The sequence below is a fragment of the Microcaecilia unicolor genome, chromosome 5 (genome assembly GCF_901765095.1).
Source record: "Microcaecilia unicolor chromosome 5, aMicUni1.1, whole genome shotgun sequence".
NCBI lineage: Eukaryota > Metazoa > Chordata > Amphibia > Gymnophiona > Siphonopidae > Microcaecilia > Microcaecilia unicolor.
Genome location: NC_044035.1, coordinates 44073576 through 44096556, shown reverse-complemented (window position 1 = coordinate 44096556; position 22981 = coordinate 44073576). Strand labels below are relative to the sequence as shown.

At 44.6% G+C, this 22981-nt stretch overlaps 1 protein-coding gene across 1 annotated transcript in view; it reads right to left on the bottom strand.

The window, feature by feature from the left end:
* KAZALD1 (Kazal type serine peptidase inhibitor domain 1) overlaps positions 1–22981 on the bottom strand; it is a 68634-nt gene that overhangs the window by 22956 nt on the left and 22697 nt on the right. The window contains exon 3 of the mRNA XM_030202847.1: positions 6341–6501. Within this exon, the coding sequence (XP_030058707.1) occupies positions 6341–6501 (161 nt within the window). The remainder of the gene's footprint in view (positions 1–6340; positions 6502–22981) is intronic.

Sequence of the window (22981 nt, the reverse complement as noted above, 5' to 3'; positions counted from 1 at the left end):
AGGGACGCCCTTCTTTTTTCCATTATCGGCCGAGGACGCTCATCTCTTAACCACGCCCCCGTCCCGCCTTCGGTACACTGCCGACACGCGCCCGTGAACTTTGGTCATCCCCGCGACGGAAAGCAGTTGAGGATGCAAAAAAATCGACTTTCAATTATGCCGATTTGGGCGACCTCGGGAGAAGGACGCCCATCTCCCGATTTGTGTCAGAAGATGGGCGTCCTTCCCTTTCGAAAATAAGCTAGATGGTGTCAAGTACAGGGATAAAAACTGAGGGAAGCCCATATGTAAAATCTTAAACACCAACAGTAAAATTTTATACATATTATGGAACTCCACCGGGAGCCAGTATTAAGTTCTCAATTCCTGGAATTAAAAATCAATATAACAGCAGCATTCTGAATTAGTATGCCTAACTTTAAGCTCACCATTGTGGGGTTACACCAGAATTCTGTCTCACACATGTCCCTGGATGCTACATATCGCGCCTAATGTTCTGTGCTGAAATCCAAGTCTATTCTATAATAACACACTTCATTGGCTTAACAAGCTAATCAGTGTTGATAACAGCACTTAACAAGCAATAATGAGCACTAATTGGCAATAATTAGAATATATGCACAGAACTCGCTAAGTGTATTCTGTAACACAGGGTGCCTAAATTCTAATATGCACAGCCGAAAAGGGGCATGACTATAAGTGGGGAAATGGGCATTCCAAAATTTGCATGCACTGTTATAGAATATGGCCCACTGCGCCTAAATCTATGCGCCGGTATTTACACCACGTTTTCCTTGGAGTAAGTGGATGCACATAGGTCTAGGCACTGGGATATCAACTAAGCGTATTCTATATACTGCGCCTAAATTTAGGTGCCACTTATAGAATACGCTTAGGCGGAAATTTGCTCCGTTCGGATTTTTCAGGCGTCGTATCTAGAATCTGACCCATGGTGTTATAGAGCAGGCACTCTCTGGGGTGTCTAACAGAGGAAGTCCAGTTATTGAACTGCCCCCTAAGATTGTAAGCTTTCTGGGAACAGGAAATTATCTGCTGTACTTGAATATCACTTGCCTTGAGCTACTACTGAATTTAGTTTGAACTAAATCCAAATTTAAAAAAAAAAAAAAAAAAAAAAAAAATATATATATATATATATATATATATATATATATATATATATATATATCAGAAATACAAGTCCCTGCATGCAATGGGGTGAAAACAGGATTAGATTAATTCATCCTGGAATAATGGAGTCAGTTGGCAGTACTATGGAGGGTTAATGTCTAAATATTTTGAGCAGAATCCTCTCCTCTGGTCATGCCTTTGTTGTGGGATGCATTTAGCAATCAAAATAGTTGATGGTTAGCAATGTGGGCTGGCTTATAAAATATTTCATGTTTTGTCAAAGATGAAAAAAAAGAGGCAAATGGCTTCAAAGCTTTTCTCGTTACTTAAGAACAAAGTTTAATTTAACCCTTTATATGTGGGCTAGATTCTGAAATGCCGGGCACCAGCAATAAAGCAAATCAAAGTTAAAACATTTAAACTGCCTTGCTGAGGAGATGGTAGGGATCAGGAGATAGGGGGTTGGGTTACCGCTTTTACTGTGAACATAATTGGCCTGAATGCAGTGTTGTGCTGGAACCGGCTCGCACCAAGAGCCGGTTGTTAAATTTTTAACAATTTTGCAAGCCGGTTGTTATTCAGGGCGAACTGGCTCTCCTCCCTCCCTCCCTCCCACCCGCTACAGGGTCCCATACTTGAAGAAGGCAACTGATTGTCCAGTGGATGCTTTGGGGCAGGCAGGAAAGATCCCCAGTCTTGCCTGCCCGCTGATGGCACTGACCCTTCCCCGCTGCCGGATCGCTCTTTAAAAATGGCCGCCGAGACTTCTGCTGAACTCTTGGAGGCCGCCCTTGTAAGTCTCGGCTGCCATTTTGAAGAGCGATGCAGTAGCACCGCGGGAGAGTCAGCGCCGGCAGCGGGCAGGAAAGACTGGGGATCTTTCCTGTCTGCCCCGAAGAATCCACTCAACAACCAACAATCGCTGGGTATGGGTGGCTGGAGGGGGGCAGGGGAGAGAGGACAATCGCTGGGTATGGGTGGCTGGAGGGGGGGCAGGGGAGAGAGGACAGTCGCTGGGTATGGGTGGTTGGAGGGGGGCAGGGGAGAGAGGACAATCGCTGGGTATGGGTGGCTGGAGGGGGGCAGGGGAGAGAAGACAGTCGCTGGGTATGGGCGGCTGGAGGGGGCAGGGGAGAGAAGACAATCACTGGGTATGAGTGGCTGGAGGGGAGAGGAAGGTTGCTGGACATGGGTGGATGGAGGGGAGGGCAGGGGGGAGAGGAGGGTTGCTGGACATGGGTGGATGGAGGAGAGGGAAGGGAGAGAAGAAATGCTGGACATGGGTGGAGGGGAGGGAAGAGTGAGGAAGGAGATGAAATGAGGGAAAAGGGAGAAAACTGCACATGGATGAAGAAAATAGGCAGAAGCTGGATCCACTGGACAGTCAAGTCTGCGGAGGACCCAGCTTTTACTTACAGATGTAGGGCAAGAAATGAAGAAGAAAGGCGGAAAGTAAAGAAATAAATGGAAAGGAAGCCCTGGAAACGGAGTTAAGAGGACAGATAGCAGCAGAATCGGATACTGGGCCAGCATGATCAGAAAAACAAAGTCACCAGACAACAAAGGTAGAAAAAATCATTTTATTTTCGTTATAGTGATTGGAATATGTCCACTTTGAGAATCAGGTGCTCAACGTTAAAAGTTTATATTTATTTACTTATTTATGGCATTTTATCCCACATTAAACATGAATTAGATTGGAACCGATGCGCACCAGAAAAATAAATTTTATTTTCTGTTGCATGACGCTGCTGGGTGGTAAAAGCCATTTGACACGCGTAGACCATTACCGCCTAGTTAACGCGTGAGATCTTACCGCTAAGTCAATGGCTGACGGTAAGGTCTCAGACCCAAAATGGACGTGTGTCAATTTTCATTTTGCTGCATGTCCATTTTGGGTCAAAATTTTAAAAAGGCATTTTTACAGGTGCGCTGAAAAATGGATCTGCACGCGTCCAAAACACGCGCTTACACTAGCACAGGTCATTTTTCAGTGCACCTTAGTGAAAGAACCTTATGTAATCTGCATCTACCTGCATGGTAACTGTAATGCACAGTCTCCACCCATTCTCCATCTCCTTCCATGCTAGTTTAACACTGAAATAAGCATGTGCTAACTAAAACTAAGATGCTGGTTATTATGTCAAGTAAAAAAGCAGAAGATTCCCCAAGTAGCCAAAAAAAAAAAACACAAAAAGAAAGGGGAACGACCACTTCAATTCCAACACAAGGGCAATTTTAATCAAAAACAGAGAAAAATATGCATGTGGACTTAAAGTAAACACTTGACTAGATGAAGTCCTGCATTTCAGTCAAAACTATGTATATCGCTTCTGAAACATGGTCCACTGGACCTTTCCATATGGTGTCCAGACACAAGCTGAACACTTCCCCTACAGTCGGAGCGAGGCTGAGAACAAACACATGGGGGCAGACATACACCCAGCTCCCCCCCCCCCCCCCCCCCCTCAGTATCATGCAACTGATCAAACAGCGTACAAGTTCAGAGTAGGACAAGAAAATAATGTAGAAAATAAAATACACAGTTGTACAGATCAGAATGCCAAACACACACTCCTCAGTCAGTTCCTGTCAATACGGTGTTTTGACTGGAGCTCACCCAGGCTGCTGTACCAGGACCTCCACCAGGGAAAGGCTTTTGTGCGCATTTTTCTCTGTTTTTTAATCAAAATTGCCCTTGGGTTGGAATTGCAGTGGTTGTTCCCCTTTCTTTTTGTGTTTTTATCTAGTATGTCACCTGACATACAACAGTGTTGTATATGCACTTGATGCAAAATAGAGACAATGAGAAGTGAAGTTTAATGTGCTTATTATAAATCACCAATAATCTATGGCATTTTAATTATTTGAGATACAGCCTCTCAGGGCATTTCGAGGGGAAGCCAACCTGTTGGTCTTTGATTGTGACCTGAAGAGTGAAGCGACAAGTCATCAATATTTTGTTTCAGATAAGTTCACATTTTGATTTATTTTTGAATAGAGCGCTAAGGAAGAAAGCACTAAGGTGATATATTATAGCACATACAGAAAATTAAGAGAGACCCGATAAAAGAGATGCTATACCACTTGGCAAAAAAAACCACATATTGCCTTGAATAAAGTAGGTTTTGGCTGAGGGCTCTCTTTATTATATATATAAGATAACAAAAAAAGCAAGACGCATCAAGGAATCAGTAGATAGTACAGTGCCGTAGCGAGGGCGGCTGATACCCGGGGTGGTCCGCCGCTGCGCACCCCCCCTCGGGTGCAGCACGATGCACCCCCCCCCCCCTCAGCGTGCGCGCGCACCCCCCCCCCCCCCCAGGAGCGCATTCTTACCAAAGGGGGCAGGCGGGAGGAAGTAACCTGTTCCGGGGCAGAGAGAGCAGGGAACCAGCAGAGCCGACCCCCCCCCCCCAGCGGCGTGCACCCGGGGCGGACTGCCCCACCGCCCCCTCCCTTCCTACGCCACTGAGATAGTATTTTATCCTGCTTTGTTGCATATAAAGAGAGACATTTAAATCTGTATTGCGATTAGTTAGGTTTACGTAGCAGCAATGAGTCTTGGTTTTTGTTTCTCAGAAGAGTTCGGCATTCAAGAAGCTTTTACAGCAGTAGACTGAAATACATGTCTATCTCATTTTATGTAAACATTTCACATGCAACACTTTTTCTTCCCAGTGCCGATTAGTACAAATGCCCATGTCAACTGTTAGTGGAAGCTTACGGTTAATGCGGCTTACAAAATAGGCCCCTAAATCTTTGAAAAGGGACCTCAATGGGCCCAATATTCAAATTGATTTAGCCAGCCGCTGACTGGTTAAATCGCTTGGTTGGGGCTAGCCGCTAATATTCAACGGCAATTAATGAGCTAAAGGCCTCTTTTACAAAGCTGCGCTACTGATTCCCAGTGCGACAAAATGAGAGGAAGCCCATTCAATTCTTATGGGCTTCCTCTCATTTGCCGCGCGAGAATCGCTATCGCGGTTAGCGCAAACTCAAAGCCGACAATGTTGGTAAAGTTCCAGGCACAGAGTCATTTTCCCGTACAATTTTGAGTTCAGTGTGGCTAACAAGCTAAAAAGAAGTCATTACAAAAAAATGAAACAAAATGCATAAACCCACATATATCAATAAGGAAAGAATCCTAAATACACAAAGAATTCAATAATAAAACATAATGGAAGGGGGAGATTAAGCACCAGGATCAATTGACGTTGTAAGTCTAAATGCTTTGAAAATGAATCCCGGTGTCTTCACCGGTTCAAAATAACCAGTTATTCAAAGCCAAAGCCCACACAAGTCCCAGCTTTGAATACCTGGGAATAATGCAGTCATCGGTGAGCCTGACGGCTGAATATTGACCCCGATATGTACAGTTCTACGCATTAGTTCTGCTAAGCTGCCCTAACCTGTTTTCCTCAATCACTTTATATACTGAATTTCACCTAAACACAGTTATTGTCTTGTAAGTGGAGGAGGAGTGGCCTAGTGGTTAGGGTGGTGGACTCTGGTCCTGAGGAACTGAGTTTGATTCCCACTTCAGGCACAGCTCCTTGTGACTCTGGGCAAGTCACTTAACCCTCCATTGCCACAGGTACAAATAAGTACCTGTATATATTATGTAAACCCCACAGAAAGGCAGCATATCAAGTCCCAGTTCCCTTTCCCTATTTCAGATTCTACATGGAATGTTGCTACTATTGGAGGTTCTAGATGGAATGTTGCTACTATTGAGATTCTGTTGCTACTATTTGAGATTCTACATGGAATGTTAATGTTGCTATTCCACTAGCAACATTCCATGTAGAAGCCTGCCCTTGCAGCCGCGCAGGCTTCTGTTTCTGTGAGTCTGACGTCCTGCACGTGGTCACAGAAACAGAAGCCTGCGCGGCTGCAAGCGCAGGCTTCTACATGGAATGTTGCTAGTGGTTGCTAGTGGAGGAGTCGCCTAGTGGATAGTGTGGTGGACTTTGGTCCTGGGGAACTGGGTTCGATTCCCACTGCAGGCACAGGCAGCTCCTTGTGACTCTGGGCAAGTCACTTAACCCTCCATTGCCCCATGTAAGCCGCATTGAGCCTGCCATGAGTGGGAAAGCGCGGGGTACAAATGTAACAAAAAAATAAATAAAATAAAATAAGAGGACATCATGTTTCTCTTCACAAAGTTTCCCCTTTTTCTGGCAGTTCTAGCAAACCACTGATATACCTGAACTGAAATGTGGGGATCATCTCCTGGTAAGAGCATGTCAGTCCCATCCTTTCGCCATTCAATGAATGCCATGGGGTAGGCAAAGACTTCACAGCCAAAAATCACATCCTGTCCGGTGATGTTCCAGATGTCATAGGGAGGGGACAGGATCTGAGGTGCTGTAGAAATATTGCAGAGAGGCGTAAGGAGGAAGTTCAATCACACTGAGGTGCAAACATTCTGTCTTCCCCAAATTCTGGCCTACAGTACAGACCATCTGCCTGTAACACCATGTCTTTAGTTAATGTTTTAACCCACACTGTAATCAGTGCCACCCTCCCCCTCCCCCCCCCCAAAAAAAAATAGAAACCTGAGAAGGGACTAGCTGCAAAGTTTTGCCCTTGATTGACATCATTGTCTGTTGTCACAAGACAGACTGTCTACAGAGATTACTTTGAAGAGTAAATGGAAGCATTAAGACTGTGTAATTGTGTATATCAGAGATGATACTGGGCCCAAAAAAGAGTCAAAGTATATTTCTACACCTAGGGAACGATATTCAGCCAGCAGCAATCAGTGTTTTGCTGACTGCCACTGGCACTAAACCTGGAAATTCAATACTAGGTCATGTCCAGGCAACGGTACTGAATTTCCAGGTCTCTGGAGCCGGCTAACTCATAGCTGGTTATGAGCAATATTCAGCACGTAACTAGCTCTGGATTACCACAGAAAGATGAGACTGATTCTTATGTGGTCCTATTAATGCGGTTAACCTGGCTGTTTAAGTTCTGAATAGCAGCGCTTAACCAGCCAACTGTTGACTCCGCCCCCAGAACACTCCCAAAATAGCTGGTTTTGAATTCAGCACCAACTGGTTATTTTCAGCAGCGTTGACTGCAGGGGCATAGCCAGACTTCAGTGGGAGGGAGGTCCAGAGCCCGAGGTGAGGGGGCACATTTTAACACCCTCCCCCCCCGGCGCCGCTGACACCCCCCTGGTACCGCCACCACCACTCTTGACCCTCCCCCCCAGCACCGCCAACCCTCCCCTTTCGACCCTCCTTCCCGCCGCCGCTGCCGTCAGGTACCTGTGCTGGCGGGGGTCCCCAACCCCCACCAGCTGAAGTCCTCTTCAGCGCTGGTCTCTGGGCCGGCGCGTTGCTGCAGCTGATCTGGAAGGATTCTGTTCTGAGTGAGTCGTCCTGATGGCGGCGGGGAGGGTTGGCGGTAGCGGAAAGGGGGGGTCAAAAGGGTCGGTAGCAGGGGGGCCAGGGCCAAATTGGGGGGCCATGCCCCCGTGGCCCCAAGAAGCTGGTTAAGTGCCACTGAAAATGACTGATTAGCCCCAAACAGGTGATTTAGCTGGCCAGGGGCTGTTTCTGGCCAGTTAAATTGTGTTGAATATTGACCTCTTAGGGGGCAGTTCCATAACTGGGTTCCCCCTTTAGATGCCCTGATGCTGTGCTGGGAAAGTCTATTCTATATCAACATCTGGGCATCCAGATTCCATTTTAGAATACGAGCGTAACCTGGCTTCAGCGCACCTTATATTAACGCAGCCACAGTTACACCGGCCGTAGACCTGGCATCACCGTGGTCACATAAATAGAGCAAGTAAACTGCTCATGCCGCTCCTAAGTGCTCAACCCCTCCATTTATGCGCGCCCTTAAGGAATAGCACTCAATTGCTTTGCTGCCACTTACCCGTGAAAGTGGCAATATTGTGCACGTTAGTTGAATGTTCTAATGCGTGCTTATTTAGTGTATCATTAGTATTATGCTAGCATTGTATTATATCTCTGGTATTTGAATTCCAGTGCTGTTAAATGTGCATATTTTTGATACTGTTTCACAGTAGTTCTATTAGGTTTCAATTTACTGTTTTCAAGTTTACCTCATTTATTGTATTTATGTTTATTTTTGGTTATTTTACTATTGTTGTGCTGTTAACAAAAAGGTAAGTTTTATGTTAAACTGTACCTGTTGCACACTGCCTTGGCTGAATCTCTTCATAAAGACTGTTAATAAATCCCAATAAATAAATGTACACACACAAGTAGAAACTCCATTACAGAACTGCCCTTCATGTTTCTAATAGGCTCATTTTCGAAAGAGGACGCCCATCTTTCGACACAAATCGGAAGATGGGCGTCCTTCTCACAGGGTCGTCCAAATCGGTATAATCGAAAGCCAACTTTGGACGTCCCCAACTGCTTTCCATTGCAGGGACAGCCAAAGTTCAAGGAGGCGTAGCAAAGGCGGGACTTGGGCGTGCCTAACACATGGACGTGCTCGATCCATAATGGAAAAAAAAAGCGACCCTGACGAGCACTTGGACGACTTTACCTGGTCATGTTTTTCTTACGACCAAGGAACAAAAAGTTGCCCGAACTGACCAGATGACCACAGGAGAGAATCGGGGATAACCTCCCCTTACTCCCCCAGTGGTCACTAACCTCCTCCCACCCTCAAAAAATATCTTTCAAAATATTTTTTGACAGCCTCTATGTCAGCCTCAGATGTCATACTCAGGTCCGTGACAGCAGTATGCAGGTCCCCGGAGCAGTTTTAGAGGGTGAAATGCAGTTCAGACAGGCAGATCCAGGCCCACCCCCCCCCCCACCTGTTATATTTGTGGAGGAAACAGCGAGCCCTCCAAAACCCACCACGAACCACTGCACCCACATCTAGGTGCCCCCCTTCACCCGTAAGGGCTATGGTAGTGGTGTACAGTTGTGAGTAGTGAGGTTTTTTTTTTGGGGGGGGGGGGGTTTGGGAGGCTCAGCACACAAAGTAAGAGAGCTATGTTCTTGGGAGCAATTTATGAAGTCCAGTGCAGTGCCCCCTAGGGTGCCAGGTTGATGTCCTGGCATGTTAGGGGGACCAGTGCACTACAAATGTTGGCTCCTCCCACTTGCATTTGGTCATTTCTGAGATGGGTGTCCTTGGTTTCCATTATCACCGAAAATCAGAAACGACCAAGTCTGGGGACAACCATCTCTAAGGTCGTCCACAACTGTATTATGGAAACGAAAGATGGACGTCCATCTTTTTCGATAATACGGGTTTCCCCGCCCCTCCATCGGGACGCTTTGCGAGGACGTCCTCAACAAAACTTGGGTGTCCCTTTTGATTATGCCCCTCCACGTATTTTTTTAATTCTCTGATCACTAATATAAATTTTAAAATATTAAGGAGTCCTTTTACCAGTGCTTATTTTGAGGGTGTACTTGGGGGTACTGAGTACCGGCACCTTTTCCATTGTCTGCTATAGATCCCAAGTTTTAATGGAAGAGCTCGGTCTCCACACACCAATTCTGCCTTGTCATAGATTCTGTAACTGCTATTGTGGGGTGGGTCCCTCAGTGATCACCCCACTCCTGAAGGGCAGCCCAGCATTTGAGTACCGGCACCTTTTTTGCTAGAAAAAACGCATTGCCCTTTACTAAGACGCAGTGAAATCTGGGCTTAGCACAGGAGTTTCTCACATGCTAAGCCCAGATTTACCATGGCATTAAAGTCAGGCATTTTCTTTTTTTTTTTTCTTCAGTGTGGACTGTATTGATGAAATGGTGCCCAAATTTTGACACCAGAAAAAAAATCAGCACAGAGTGTTATTCTATTAAGGGCACCCCAAGTTGACTGCACTTTAGTAGCACTTAGAGCCCATTCCCACAATCGAATTTGAGCGCCTGTATTTACGCCAGTCAAAATCTGGTGTAAATGCTGATGCCCAACTCTTGGCATTTAGGCACAGGAATGCAATTTTTTTGGAACATCCCTGCAATGCCCACTAGCTTCTTTTTGAATTGCACACCAAGGGATAGGCACGCTGGGTATAGAATAATGCCCAGGAAGATAAGTACATAAGTAAGGCCACACTGGGAAAAGACCAAGGCTCCACCGAGATCAGCATCCTGTCCATGACAGGAGCCAATCCAGGCCAAGGGCACCTGGCAAGCTTTCCAAACGTGCAAACATTCTATACATGTTATTCCTGGAATTGTGGATTATAGTGGTTAATGGACTTGTTCTTTAGGAAACCATCTAACCCCTTTTTAAACTCTGCTAAGCTAACCGCCTTCACCACGTTCTCCGGCAACGAATTCCAGAGTTTAATTATGCATTGGGTGAAGAAAGGTTTTCTCCGATTTGTTTTAAATTTACTACACTGTAGTTTCATCGCATGCCCCTTAGTCCTAGTATTTTTGGAAAGCGTGAACAGACGCTTCACATCCACCTGTTCCACTCCACTCATTATTTTATATACCTCTATCATGTCTCCCCTCAGCCATCTCTTCTCCAAGCTGAAAAGCCCTAGCCTCCTTAGTCTTTCTTCATAGGGAAGTCGTCCCATCCCCGCTATCATATTAGTCACCCACACAAATTTTTACTAATGCCAATTAATTGTGATAATTGATTGTTAACATCAATTTATTAAACTAATTAAATTGCACGTGCATTTCCGAACAGCGTGCAAATTTCAACGCCCAAATTTAGGCACCATATATAGAATCCAGGGGGTGTGTACGCTAATAGTCCCATTAGCATGCAGCATCTGCAAAATAAATAGGAGTGGCCTAGTGGTTAGAGCACCGGTCTTGCAATCCAGAGGTGGCTGGTTCAAATCCTGCTGCTGCTACTTGTGATCTTGGGCAAGTCACTTAACCCTCCATTGCCTCAGGTACAAACTTAGATTGTGAGCCCTCCTGGGACAGAGAAATATCCAGTGTACCTGAATGTAACTCACCTTGAGCTACTACTGAAAAAGGTGTGAGCAAAATCTAAATAAATAAATAACACAGCAGCATTTACAACCTCCTGTTTAGGAGGCACTAAGGGCTCCCATGTTAACCTAGAAGCCCATTCATTCCTATGGGCTTCCTCTCATTTGCCATGAGGGAATCACTAGTGCGGTTTTGTAAAAGAAGCCCCTAGATTTCTCCAGTTAGCATGCAGTAATCCTAATGCTCTCCGCCCATGACACGCCTCCTCTAAAAATATTTTTTTTAAATGGTTAGCATGCACTTAGCACGTGAAAACAGAGAAAGTACCACAAAATACTTTTGTAAAAAGGTCCCTAAGGAAACAAGTAAGCCTGTACTAGGCCAAGTTCCCATTTTGAGGAAGTGGACAGTAAAATTATATTGACTGATGTTTGGTTTAAAGATATATATATATCCATAAGTCACAAAGATGAAACAGAATACTGTATTTTGTGGTGTTCTTCTGAAAATAGGGCTAGAAAATGTTTGTTAAAATCCTAGACCACATTTTACATACTCCGAATAGTACAGCGAGAAAATAAGTTCCTTCAAATCCACAATGCTTGGAGATAGAAAGTAGTCCCTCTCGTAATTGCTATTCTGTGCCCGGCAAGATCTCAACCACATCAGAAAATAGAGTCCTGAAACACTCAGGGGCAAAAGCACTGTCAGCAAGGATCAGTGAATTGTAGTGGGATCAACCTCAGAGAGAAGGCTCGCTGTGCTGCTAAACTACTTCATTGGAAGGCTGGTCAGAGGGACTCACACACCAGCCCTGCTGCTAGTGATGAATGGAGGTTAGTTTGAATTATGGCAGCATGGGGGTAGAGTATTGCTCGGTGGGGCTGTAAACAAGCAGCTTTAATGGGTTTGCCATGGTGATAGCACGGCATACAGGGAAAACTCTTAAAACCGCTTGGTCTCCTTTTTTTAATCTCAGTTCATCACTGAGTTTCTTATGTCAGGTTTTAGACTGAACTCCACAGTGATATGTCAAAAAGGGGCCCTTTTACTAAGCCGCGTGGCAGGGGCGTATCTGTGTGGGCCACAGGGGCCTGGGCCCCCGCAGATTTTGGCCTGGACCCCCCTACCGCCACCAACCCATCGCCGATCTTTGCTGGCGGGAGACCCCAACCCCCGCCAGCCGATGTCTTCTCTTCCGTTGCAGCAGGCTGCAAGTTGCAAAACTTCCTGTTCTTCTGAGTCTGAGAATTTGAAACTGAGTCTGACGACCTGCGCATTGTACGTGCAGGACGTCAGACTCAGAAGAACAGGAAGCTTTGCAACTTGCAGCCTGCAACGGAAGAGAGGACCTCGGCTGGCGGGGGTTTGGGGTCCCCCGCCAGCAAAGGTAAGCGACGGCAGCAAGGGAGGGTTGGAGGGGGGTGGAGAGAGTTGTTGGTGGCAGGGGGGTCTGGCAATGGCGGGGGGGGAGGGGTCTGGCAATGGCGGCGGTGGGGGGTCAGTGGTGGTGGCGCTGGGGGGGGTCGGTGGTGCCGGGGGGGAGCTAAAATGTGCCCCTCCCTCTGGCTCTGGCCCCCCTTACCACCAGAGTCCAGATACGCCTCTGCCGTGTGGGCACATATGCACGTCCAATGTGCGTCAATTCGGAGATACCGCTTGGCTACCGCATGGCCCGGGCGGTAATTTCATTTTTTACACATGTCCACTACACGCACCGGAAAAGACCTTACCGCTAAGTCAACGGGTGGCGGTAAGGTCTCAGACCCAAAATGGATGCACGCCAATTTTTATTTTGCCGTGCATCCATTTTCGGCAAAAATTTTAAAAAGGCCCTTTTTTACAGGTGCGCTGAAAAATGAATCTGCGTGTGCCCAAAACACAATCCTACACTAGCGCAGCCCATTTTTCAGTGCACCTTAGTAAAAGGACCCTCAAAGAAAACTAAATCTTTCATACATATTATACTAGCCGTTAAGCTCGTAAAAACGGGCGAGTATTGCAGCCCTCCTCTCTCCCCTGACCTCACCCCGTCCACCGATCCTCCCCCCCCCATATCCAGCAACCCTCCTCTTTCCCTTGGCCTCCCCCCTCCCCCCATGTCCAGCAACCCTCCTCTCCCCCTGCCCTCCCCCCATGTCCAGCTACCCTCCTCGCCGCCGCTCTCTCCCCCCTCTGTGCCGGGCCCCCTGCACTGACCTGACAGCGCCTCTCACCTCCGTGTGACAGCGCTACAGGCAGCAGCAGATCGCTCTGCTGCTGCCTGCAGCACTTCCACACGGAGGTGAGAGGCACTGTCAGGTCAGTGCAGGGGGCCCGATATGGAGGGGGGCGGGAGCGGCGGCGGGGATGGGGGAAGGGTGGAGGTTGGTTCGCGCGATGTTCGTTTCCAGGCGGCAGCGGCAGTGTCCGACAGTCCGACTCCGTTTCCCTCTCTGTTCCGACCTCTGACGTCATGACGTCTTGACGCGAGGGCGGGACAGAGAGGGAAGTCTGTACTGCGCATTTGCAGGTGAGTCGGTCACTTGCCGTTTATATGTTTGATACTTTTTTAATTATATTGCTACCACCAGAATTTTATTTTTTTAAGTAATTGCCGTATAATAATTCTACAGTACCTTAAAACCTTGTTAACATAACATTCTCTATTGCCTTTTAGCAACATAGTAAAGGATAGCAGATCAAGACTAAAATAGCTCATCCAGTCCTCCCAGGAGTGATATATCTACTTTGAGCAGATAAGGATACCAATTTCCATATGCAACCCATCAGACTTATACGGTCTGTGCCAGAGCCGGTGATGGGAGGCGGGACTGGTGGTTGGGAGGCGGGAAATACTGCTGGACAGACTTGTACAGTCTGTGCCCTGAAAAAGGCAGGTACAAATCAAGGTAAGGATACACATATGAGTTTATCTTGTTGGGCAGACTGGATGGACTGTGCAGGTCTTTTTCTGCCATCATCTACTATGTTACTATGTTACCTGGACCTTCTTACGTAGAAACACAGTAACACAATAGATAATGGTGGATAAATACCTGCACGCTCCATCCAGTCTGCCCAATAAGATAAACTCATTGCATATGATGTTAATATAACATATATTCTAGATCTTCATCTGTCCTTGTCATTTTCAGGGCACAGACTGTAGAAATCTGCCCGGCAAATTGGAGTTGCCATTGAAGCCCACTCCAGCCCATCCAGATGCGTCCAGCCATAATCGGGGCACAGACTGTAGAAGTCTGCTTAGCACTGGTCTTATTTCCCAATTACTGGAGTTACCGTCTCAGCACTGCTAAGTTTTGTTTTGCTTCCATTCTCTTTCCATATAGGAGTCCTTTGGATTTATCCCACACGAAATTCTGTTACTGTTTTCGTCTCGTTACCATTTTGTGTCTTCTGTGCTCTTCACCTAAGCTATTAAAGCACTACTGTTGCCTTTTAGGGTTGCAACGGTAGCTCCCCAGGTTATCTTTATAATATTTTTTCATAGACTCATTGGTTTATAGGTTGCACCCGCTACTCTATACAGATTATCCCAATGCTTCATTTCCATCCTGTTGCCACTTGGGATCCCATGCGTTTATCCTATATTTGTTGGAATCCCACTAATATTTTTGTCTTTATCATATCCTTTGGGAGGGCATTCCAGGTGTCCACCACTCTTTCCATGAAAAATAGTTTCTGACATTGTTCCTGAGTTTACTCCCTGGAACCTTCTATGGAACCCTTAATTCTAGCACTTTTGTTTCTGTAAGCTTTGCACAGAGAGAAGCTTGAAAAAACAGGTTACAATCTAATTAGAGAGGCCTCACGTTGGAGGCCATATCTCAGTGAGGATGGGAAAATATTATAGGCAGTCCAGAGAAAAGCAACCAAAATGGTGCAGGATCTTCACCAGAAGACATATGATATGAGACTTGAGGAATTAAATATATATAGCCCAGGTGAGAGGAGAGATAGGGGAGATAGGATACACACATTAACATACTGGAAAGAAGAAACAAACCATTTCAAAGAAAAGGAAACTTTACAACTAGGGAATATGATTTGAAGCTTCAAGGAGGTAAACTCTGGAGCAGCATAAAAAAGATGGTTGATAATTGGAATGACACAACAATTAGCTGGGTATTGGTCAAATGATCTGACTGGAGTCCAGTATGAGCTGGCACTAAGATTTTATACTTGCTGCCGAGCCAGGACATCTGAGGTCTTTTCCTCCATCTATTAATAGTGAACTTTGGAGTAAGGAATTATAGAATTGATCTGGATATTGAGAGGCAGAGATACAAATATTAGGTTGTTCTTTCAGCTCATTGTTGTGTCATTGACATTGGATTTTGCTGAATTAAATGTCTATATATTGATTTTGATAACTGGAATGCACACTCAGAGCTGCTGGGGGAGTCAAAAGTGGTAATGGAATTCAAAAAGATCTGAAATAAACACACACAATCCCTTGATGGCAAGAGGATAGAAACTAAGCATTGAGTGCTTCAGTCTAAAAAGTGGTGAACTGAGTTTTGTGGCACTTCTAAGAAAACAGGGGGAGGGGGGGGGTAACCTACACAGAGTTACAGCTCACATCTCCCTTATTAGACAGATTAGATGGGCCATTTGGTGAACGTGGTGAAGGCGGAGTTTAAAAAGGGGTTAGACGGTTTCCTAAAGGACAAGTCCATAAACCGCTACTAAATGGATTTGGGAAAAATCCACAGTTCCAGGAATAACATGTATAGAATGTTTGTACGTTTGGGAAGCTTGCCAGGTGCCCTTGGCCTGGATTGGCCGCTGTCATGGACAGGATGCTGGGCTCGATGGACCCTTGGTCTTTTCCCAGTGTGGCATTACTTATGTACTTATGTACATCTACTATGTTACTATATTAAAACTTATTCTGCATTAAAAGCATGTTTGCTTCTTGAGCATTATTAATAAATTTAGGAATTTAAATGTCTCTATCATATCCCTCCAGACCTCCCGGTCTCTTCTCTCCTCTACGGTATGCATATTTAGATTCCTGGGTCTCATATGACTTCTAACACAGACCCCTCACCAGTTTGGCTGCCTTTTTATGGATTGCTCCTAACCTCTCTCAATTCTGAGATACGGCATCTACGACTGAACACCTCATTTTTAGAGGAGACCTCACCAATGACACAGCATAATAGTCAGTATTTATATGTTGCCTCCACCTATAGCTCTTACTAATTTGCAATAAGAATGGATAGATCAATAAAACAAAATAACAGTAATCGGTATAAACCAGCGTTTCTCAAGTCGATCCTGGAGTACCCCCTTGCCAGTGAGGTTTTCAGGATATCCACAATGAATATGCATGAGATTGCATACAGTACCTCCTTTGTATGCAAACCTCTTTTGTGCATATTTATTGTGGATATCCTGAAAACCTTACTGGCATGGGGTACTCTAGGACCGACTTGGGAACATAAGAACATAAGCATTGCCAAATTGGGACTGACCAAAGGTCCATCAAGCCTAGCATCCTGTTTCCAACAGTGGCCAATCCAAGTCACAAGTATACAGTCTGTGCCAGAGCCGGTAGTGGGAGGCAGGACTGGTGGTTGGGGGGCGGAGATAGTGCTGGGCGGACTTGTACGGTCTGTGCCCTGGGAGGGGGGGAACGGGTACAGTTCAGGGTGGGGTATGCACGGGAAGTGGCACATGTGGGTTTGTCTTGTTGGGCGGACTGGATGGACCGTGCGGGTCTTTTTCTGTCGTCATCTACTATGTTACTATGGTATAAACTATCAGCATTAACAATAATAAAACTATCAAAATTGCCCTCCTAAATGTTTAGTAAATAACCATATTTTTAAAAGATTGTGAATTTTCAAGTAATCTTGTTCCTAGAATAGTAAAGCATTCCAAAGTGAAGGGGTGGCCCCTTTCAACAACTTTCTTCATGTAGACACTAATCTAAACTTTGCAAAAATAAGAAGCTAAGCTTTATTTAGCTGAAGAATTCAGAGAGAAAGAGTCGTGAAGGGTAATTCTATCTTTTGGCCTCATAGACCTACCAACCAGAAACACAACAAAATCAGCACGAACATACTTAAATCTCCACTACCCAAACTGCAAAGGACTCAAATATAAATCAATTTATGCAACCAGCTTTTCCTACATAAGCACACAACTATGGAACGCATTACCAAAAGTCGTGAAAACAACGTATGACCACCTAAACTTCCGGAAATCACTAAAAACTAACCTGTTCAAAAAGGCATACCCTACCGATCCAACCTAAATACCTGAACCCTGCAACACAAGTGAAACCAAAGAGCATAATGGACATAACACAACTCCTCCTCTCTACGATTCCCTATTGTGTCTTTTACACATGAACCTTATTCTACCACTACATCACTTTGTAATTGTTCATACTGGAATTGGCGATCGCCTTTACGGTACTATGTAAGCCACTGCTAATGGTTTATAGTCAGTTTCCACTTGGAGTTGTCTAGTGATCTCAGCTATATATTGAGCATGCTCTTGGATCTATAGCACCTCCTTTATCTGCTCTCCTAATTATAATATCCGTATTTGCTTTAAGGGATTCTAAAGCTTCTTTTTCTTTTATGGTTATATAGCTAAGATCACTAGACAACTCCAAGTGGAAACTGACTATAAACCATTAGCAGTAGATCCTACATCCCAGTTGCAAGAACATATTTTCAGATTAACAAGTGAAGCCTACGCCAGAGGAATATTAACACAGAAAGAATTTCACTTCCTTAATACAACTAATCCTAAGATACCTGTTTTTTATACTTTACCAAAAATCTATAAAACTTTAATATGTCCCCCTGGAAGACCTATTATATCGAGTAGAGGATCCATGTTGGAACCGTTATCAATGTTTGTAGATTGCTTTTGTCACGATTGTGGTTGTGACCCCTCTCAGACTCACCTTATTTCCGGCAGTCAGCTTCTGAGCTGGCTTCTGTCTGTTCTTCCTGAGTTAGTTCTGTCTCTGTGTGCTGGCTGCTTCCAGCATGGCTCTGATTACTCCACTATACTGTACCTGTTTGTGTTAAGCCTCTCTGTGCTTCAGTATGCTTTCTGCCTGTGTCTTGGTTTGTGTTCCTTTTGCCCTCTGGTGGCCACAACTGGTGGCTGCCATAGACTTTCTAGACTTTCTTTCTGGTCCGGTCTGGTCCAGATATTCTAGCCCTCCAGACTTGGTTTGAAGTTTGGCAGCTAGCCTCACCCGTAGCTGCCTCATGATTCCTGCACCTGAGTTTCAGCTGCTGATGGGTTTATTAGCACCTGGAACCTTCTGAGTTTGCCTTTGAATCGTCTAAGGTCCCTGGTTTGTTGGTGCTTTGTTGCACTTCTGCCTAGTCTGGTTTCTTGTTTAGTTCTTTGTCTGTTTCTAGTTATCTGTGTGTAGTTTAGCTTAGGATTATTTGCTTACTTCCCTAGTCTTGTTTCTGGTCTGTATTCCTTGTCTAGTTTCTGTTTGTCTGTGTCTCTTGCTTAGTGGCTCCTCTGCAGCTTTCAGTCCTGTCTCTTGTCTGTCAGTATTTGTACCCTGTTTCAGTGGCTGCGTGGCAGCTTTCAGTTCCTGTCCTTTAGCTTGTTCATTTCCTGCTTTGTGTAGTATTGTCTGTCTGTGAGTCTTAGCCCAGTTTCCTGCCTTGCTGACCATGTATATTTCTTTCCCCTCTGACCCTCAGTCCCTGTTCAGCCTAGTTGGTATCCAGTGCCTGCCCTGTCCGGTAAGTCCTGCCAGCCGCCTGCACCCAGGGGCTCAACTCCTGGGGAAGGGTGGTCAAGCACAGGTGAAGTCTAGCTGTTTCTGTCAGAGTTCTGCCTTGTCTCTGGTGTGGGGTGGTTTTGCCTGCTACTGCTGCTCCACGGCAGTGGCCCAAGGGCTCACGAACCTAGTTTCTTCCGTGAAAGCCTGATAGCTTTTTACAACCTTTAGTAAAAGAAGGTGATTCATATTTAAAAGTCACTACGCATTTCCTACAAATATTAACAGAACACAATAATAGATTGTATTTCCAGCAAGTTGTTTTATCGCTTGCAAAAATTTAAATGGTTATAAATAAAAAAATTTAAAAATTAAAAAAAAACAACAACACAATAATAGAGCATGTGGTTCCATTTTGGCAACGTTGGATGTATCCTCTCTATATACTGTCATTCCACAAGATGAGGCCTGGGAAGTTATGGAGATCTTCCTGGACACCCGAGAACCAAGTCGGGTTCCAACCGCTTTCATTCTTGCTTTAGCTAGCGTGGCGATGAAGAAAAATGTTTTCATGTTTGATGATAAACTATTCCAGCAAACCTCTGGAGTTGCTATGGGTGCTACCATGGCTCCGTCGGTGGCCAACCTTTTCATGAGAGCCTTTGAACAGAAATATGTATGTACTGCCAGTCTGTATAGATTTGTAAACCTATAGACGTTATATAGACGATATATTTATACTATGGACCAGCGATGAACAACATCTACATTAATTTGTCTCATATCTGAATGGTTGTCATGCTCGCATTAAGTTTACTCTGCAGATGGATTCGAGCCAGATTTCATTTTTGGATGTACTGATTAGCAAAAGGAATGGAAGCTTTGCAACAACTGTCATTCACAAAACCACTGATAGAAACACCTTTCTATATTATGATAGTTGTCATCCGAAATCTTTGAAAAACAATTTGCCGTTTTCACAGTTTCTAAGGCACCATCGTATATGCTCCGACAATCAGGAGTTTAAATTTCAATCAAAGATCCTGTCAGCTAAATTGGAAGCAAGAGGATATCCGAAACAAATAATACGTAATGCCTATAGAAGAGCACGGTTTAATAATAGAGATCTATTATTAACCCGGAAACCCAGCACAACTTCAGACGATGATGCTATAATGACATATGTGATGCAGTACAGTCCAATCTCGCCTAAAGTAGCCTCTAATCTCAAAAAACAACGGTCTCTGATTTGTACGATGCCACAATTCAGTAGCACACGGATAAGGTTTGCATATAGCAGGAATAGAAATTTAAAAGAACATTTGAGTCCAGCAGTTTTACCTAAGATACCACCCACGCCAAAAAATTCTGCAATTTGGAAAGGCCATTCTAAATGCGGCAATTGCAGTTTTTGTCCGCTAATGGAGGAAACCTCTACATTTACCAATCCGTTTAACCATAGAAAGTACATTCTTAAACACAACACTGCGTGTAGATCAAGCTATGTAGTTTACTACCTGAGATGCCCGTGCAATAAACTGTACGTGGGCAAGACAACCAGAGCACTATCAGTACGACTTAGAGAACATAAGAGTTCGATCAACACAGAGAAAATCGGGCTACCATTAGTGACACATTGCAACAGATATCAGCACACCTTTGAAGACATGTGATGCGTGGTACTTCAAGCAATTTGCATCACAAGTCGAGGAGGGGATCTCCAAAGATTTCTTTTACAACAAGAACAGAAATGGATCTTTAGATTGCGTTCCTTGGACCCCATTGGTTTAAACACTCATGTTGAATGGTGTCATTTTTTTCTAGGTCTCTGATAGGTGCATTCGCTGACAGCATGTGATGTCACCGTAGCTATATTACACAGGCCTATGGCAGTTAGTCAGATGACAAGAAGTGCGTTGTGAAACCGTGCTGTTCATTCTCCCAGTACTGTGATTGCTTAAAAAGCTGTTTGTTTATATATGTAAGAATTGAGAAGAGCGATACCTATTTTCAGCTGTTCTTATGTGTTTGTATCTTCAGTGTGAAACCGAGACCCTGAAGCAGCTTTGCGAAACGGTGGCCATCGTCAGCTCGGGGCACAAGAGTTGAAGAGAGAACAGCACAGCACCATTCTGGGCAATGCAGTCCCAGAGCACCACCGCAAAAGATAAGTGATGGTGCTAATATTGCTTTTGAAAATGAGAAAAGAGTGATATATATACATACATTACAATAGTAACTAACAGACTTGTAAAACTGAAGGAAATACTTTACTATATAATAGGTTTTTTTGGGCCAATGATGAAGGTAAGATCCCCATGATCTGTTTCAGCTCCGATAGATTTACTAAGATCTAGGAGCTCTTTGAGGTCTTTTTTTCCCTGCAAATTGATAAACTGATATGCTAGTATCTGAAACAAACTTTCACAAAATAATCCGCTGCCAAAAAAATTACTTTAATTTTAACTGTATTCAAAGTAATTTTTTTTGGCAGCGGATTATTTTGTGAAAGTTTGTTTCAGATACTAGCATATCCGCACCCCAATATCAGTACAATTTAGTGGATTCTATTATTTATTGTAATGCCAATTTATCCCATTGCATTATTTTTTTTTCTTGCATGGGAGGAAGGGAAAGTGAACAAGAATACATCTTTTGATCAAAACTTCAGCAAATACCTTGAATATATTTGCTTGCCTTGGCTTTTTCAGTTACCTAGTTAATAAATTACCTCTTTTTTTTGGGGGGGGGGGAGGAGGTGGGGGTTGCATCCCAAATTTGCCAGTAAAAACATATATGAAAAAAGATGATCACCCATACAATTGGCATGATGCCAGGGTAGAAGACTATGGGAGACATCCTGGTATCTGCTGTTCTCATTAAGAAGAAGTCAAAGGAGTTTCCAGTTAAACTTTTTGCTTCCGGACAGGGAGTTCTGTATTTCTACCCAGCCAATTTGCTTCAGAATAAGAAAAGTTGCCTTTCTTTTCCCGCTGTCATTTTTCCTTCTCTCCGTTTGCTCGCTGACAAGTGTTGCCTGCTGTTTCTACCTCCATGCAGAAACAGAGCTTCCTCTGAGGTTTAAGGAATGGTTAACCTCTCTGCTGTAAGTGCTCATAACTTGAAAATACGACAACGCACTGAGAAATTGAAAAGTGAATTTATTTTTACTGCAATTTTAAAACAACCCTCATCACCTTGTGCTGCCTTTTAATTCTTCAGTTCCTTCTAAAAGTGATTTTCTATTTTCAAGGTTGCTTTGGTCTATTGGCATGATTTCATTGAACGCTGGTATTTTTCCACTGGATAATCTTGCTTTTTTAAATACTACCAACTGCAGTTGGCTTGAATGACTACATTGAACGGAAAGCTACTGTTTGATAGGTCTGTAGAATAAATGTGATGTCATGACACTGTGAACGAAATTTAAAGGTTCTTTTTTGCCAGGCTGTATCATACCAAATGAAGGAACCGTTTGATAGCGCAGCACCGGCGTCCCTGAGGAAGATATTTTGAAACAGGGATTCTTGTCGGACGTTTTGAGAACAGACAGTAAAAGAGCAAGGAAACACAAGTTGAAGTTAAGTTTCGCTCCTGTCTGATTCTTTTTCATTTTCTGGTGCTGGGGTGCTTTTGATATATTTTGGATTATTATTTATTTATTTTCAAATATGTTTTAGTTTGTAGGGTTCCTTAGGGGAGGACGTGTATGGATTTTCATTAAGGTCTTCTCACACTTAGTAACCTGTTTACTAAGCAGGGTTATAGGCACATTAACATTTTTAACCACGTACATGCCTATACTATCCCTATAGGCGCCTACATGGTTAGCGCTCGTGATAAGTGTAGGTGCATTAAAAACACTAACACACCTTAGTAAACAGGGCCCTTAGTTTTTGAATTCATTGCTAAAGCATAACACTAATAATAAAAATTTTTTTGAAAGGGTCATACAGTGAGCAATGGCGTCGCGAGGGCAGCTGACACCCGGGGCGGGTCGCCGCTGCGCACCCCCCCCCCCCCCGGGTGCAGCGCAACGCACCCTCCCCCCTCCGTAGCGCAACACCCCCCCCCCCCCCGCCCGCGAGAACATACCTGGAAGGCGGTGAGGGGCGGGTGGGAGGGCCAATCCGCCGAGAGCACGCCGCTGGGGGGGTGTCGGCGCCTCGCTGGTTCCTTGCTCTCTCTGCCCCGGAAGTAACCTGTTCTGGGG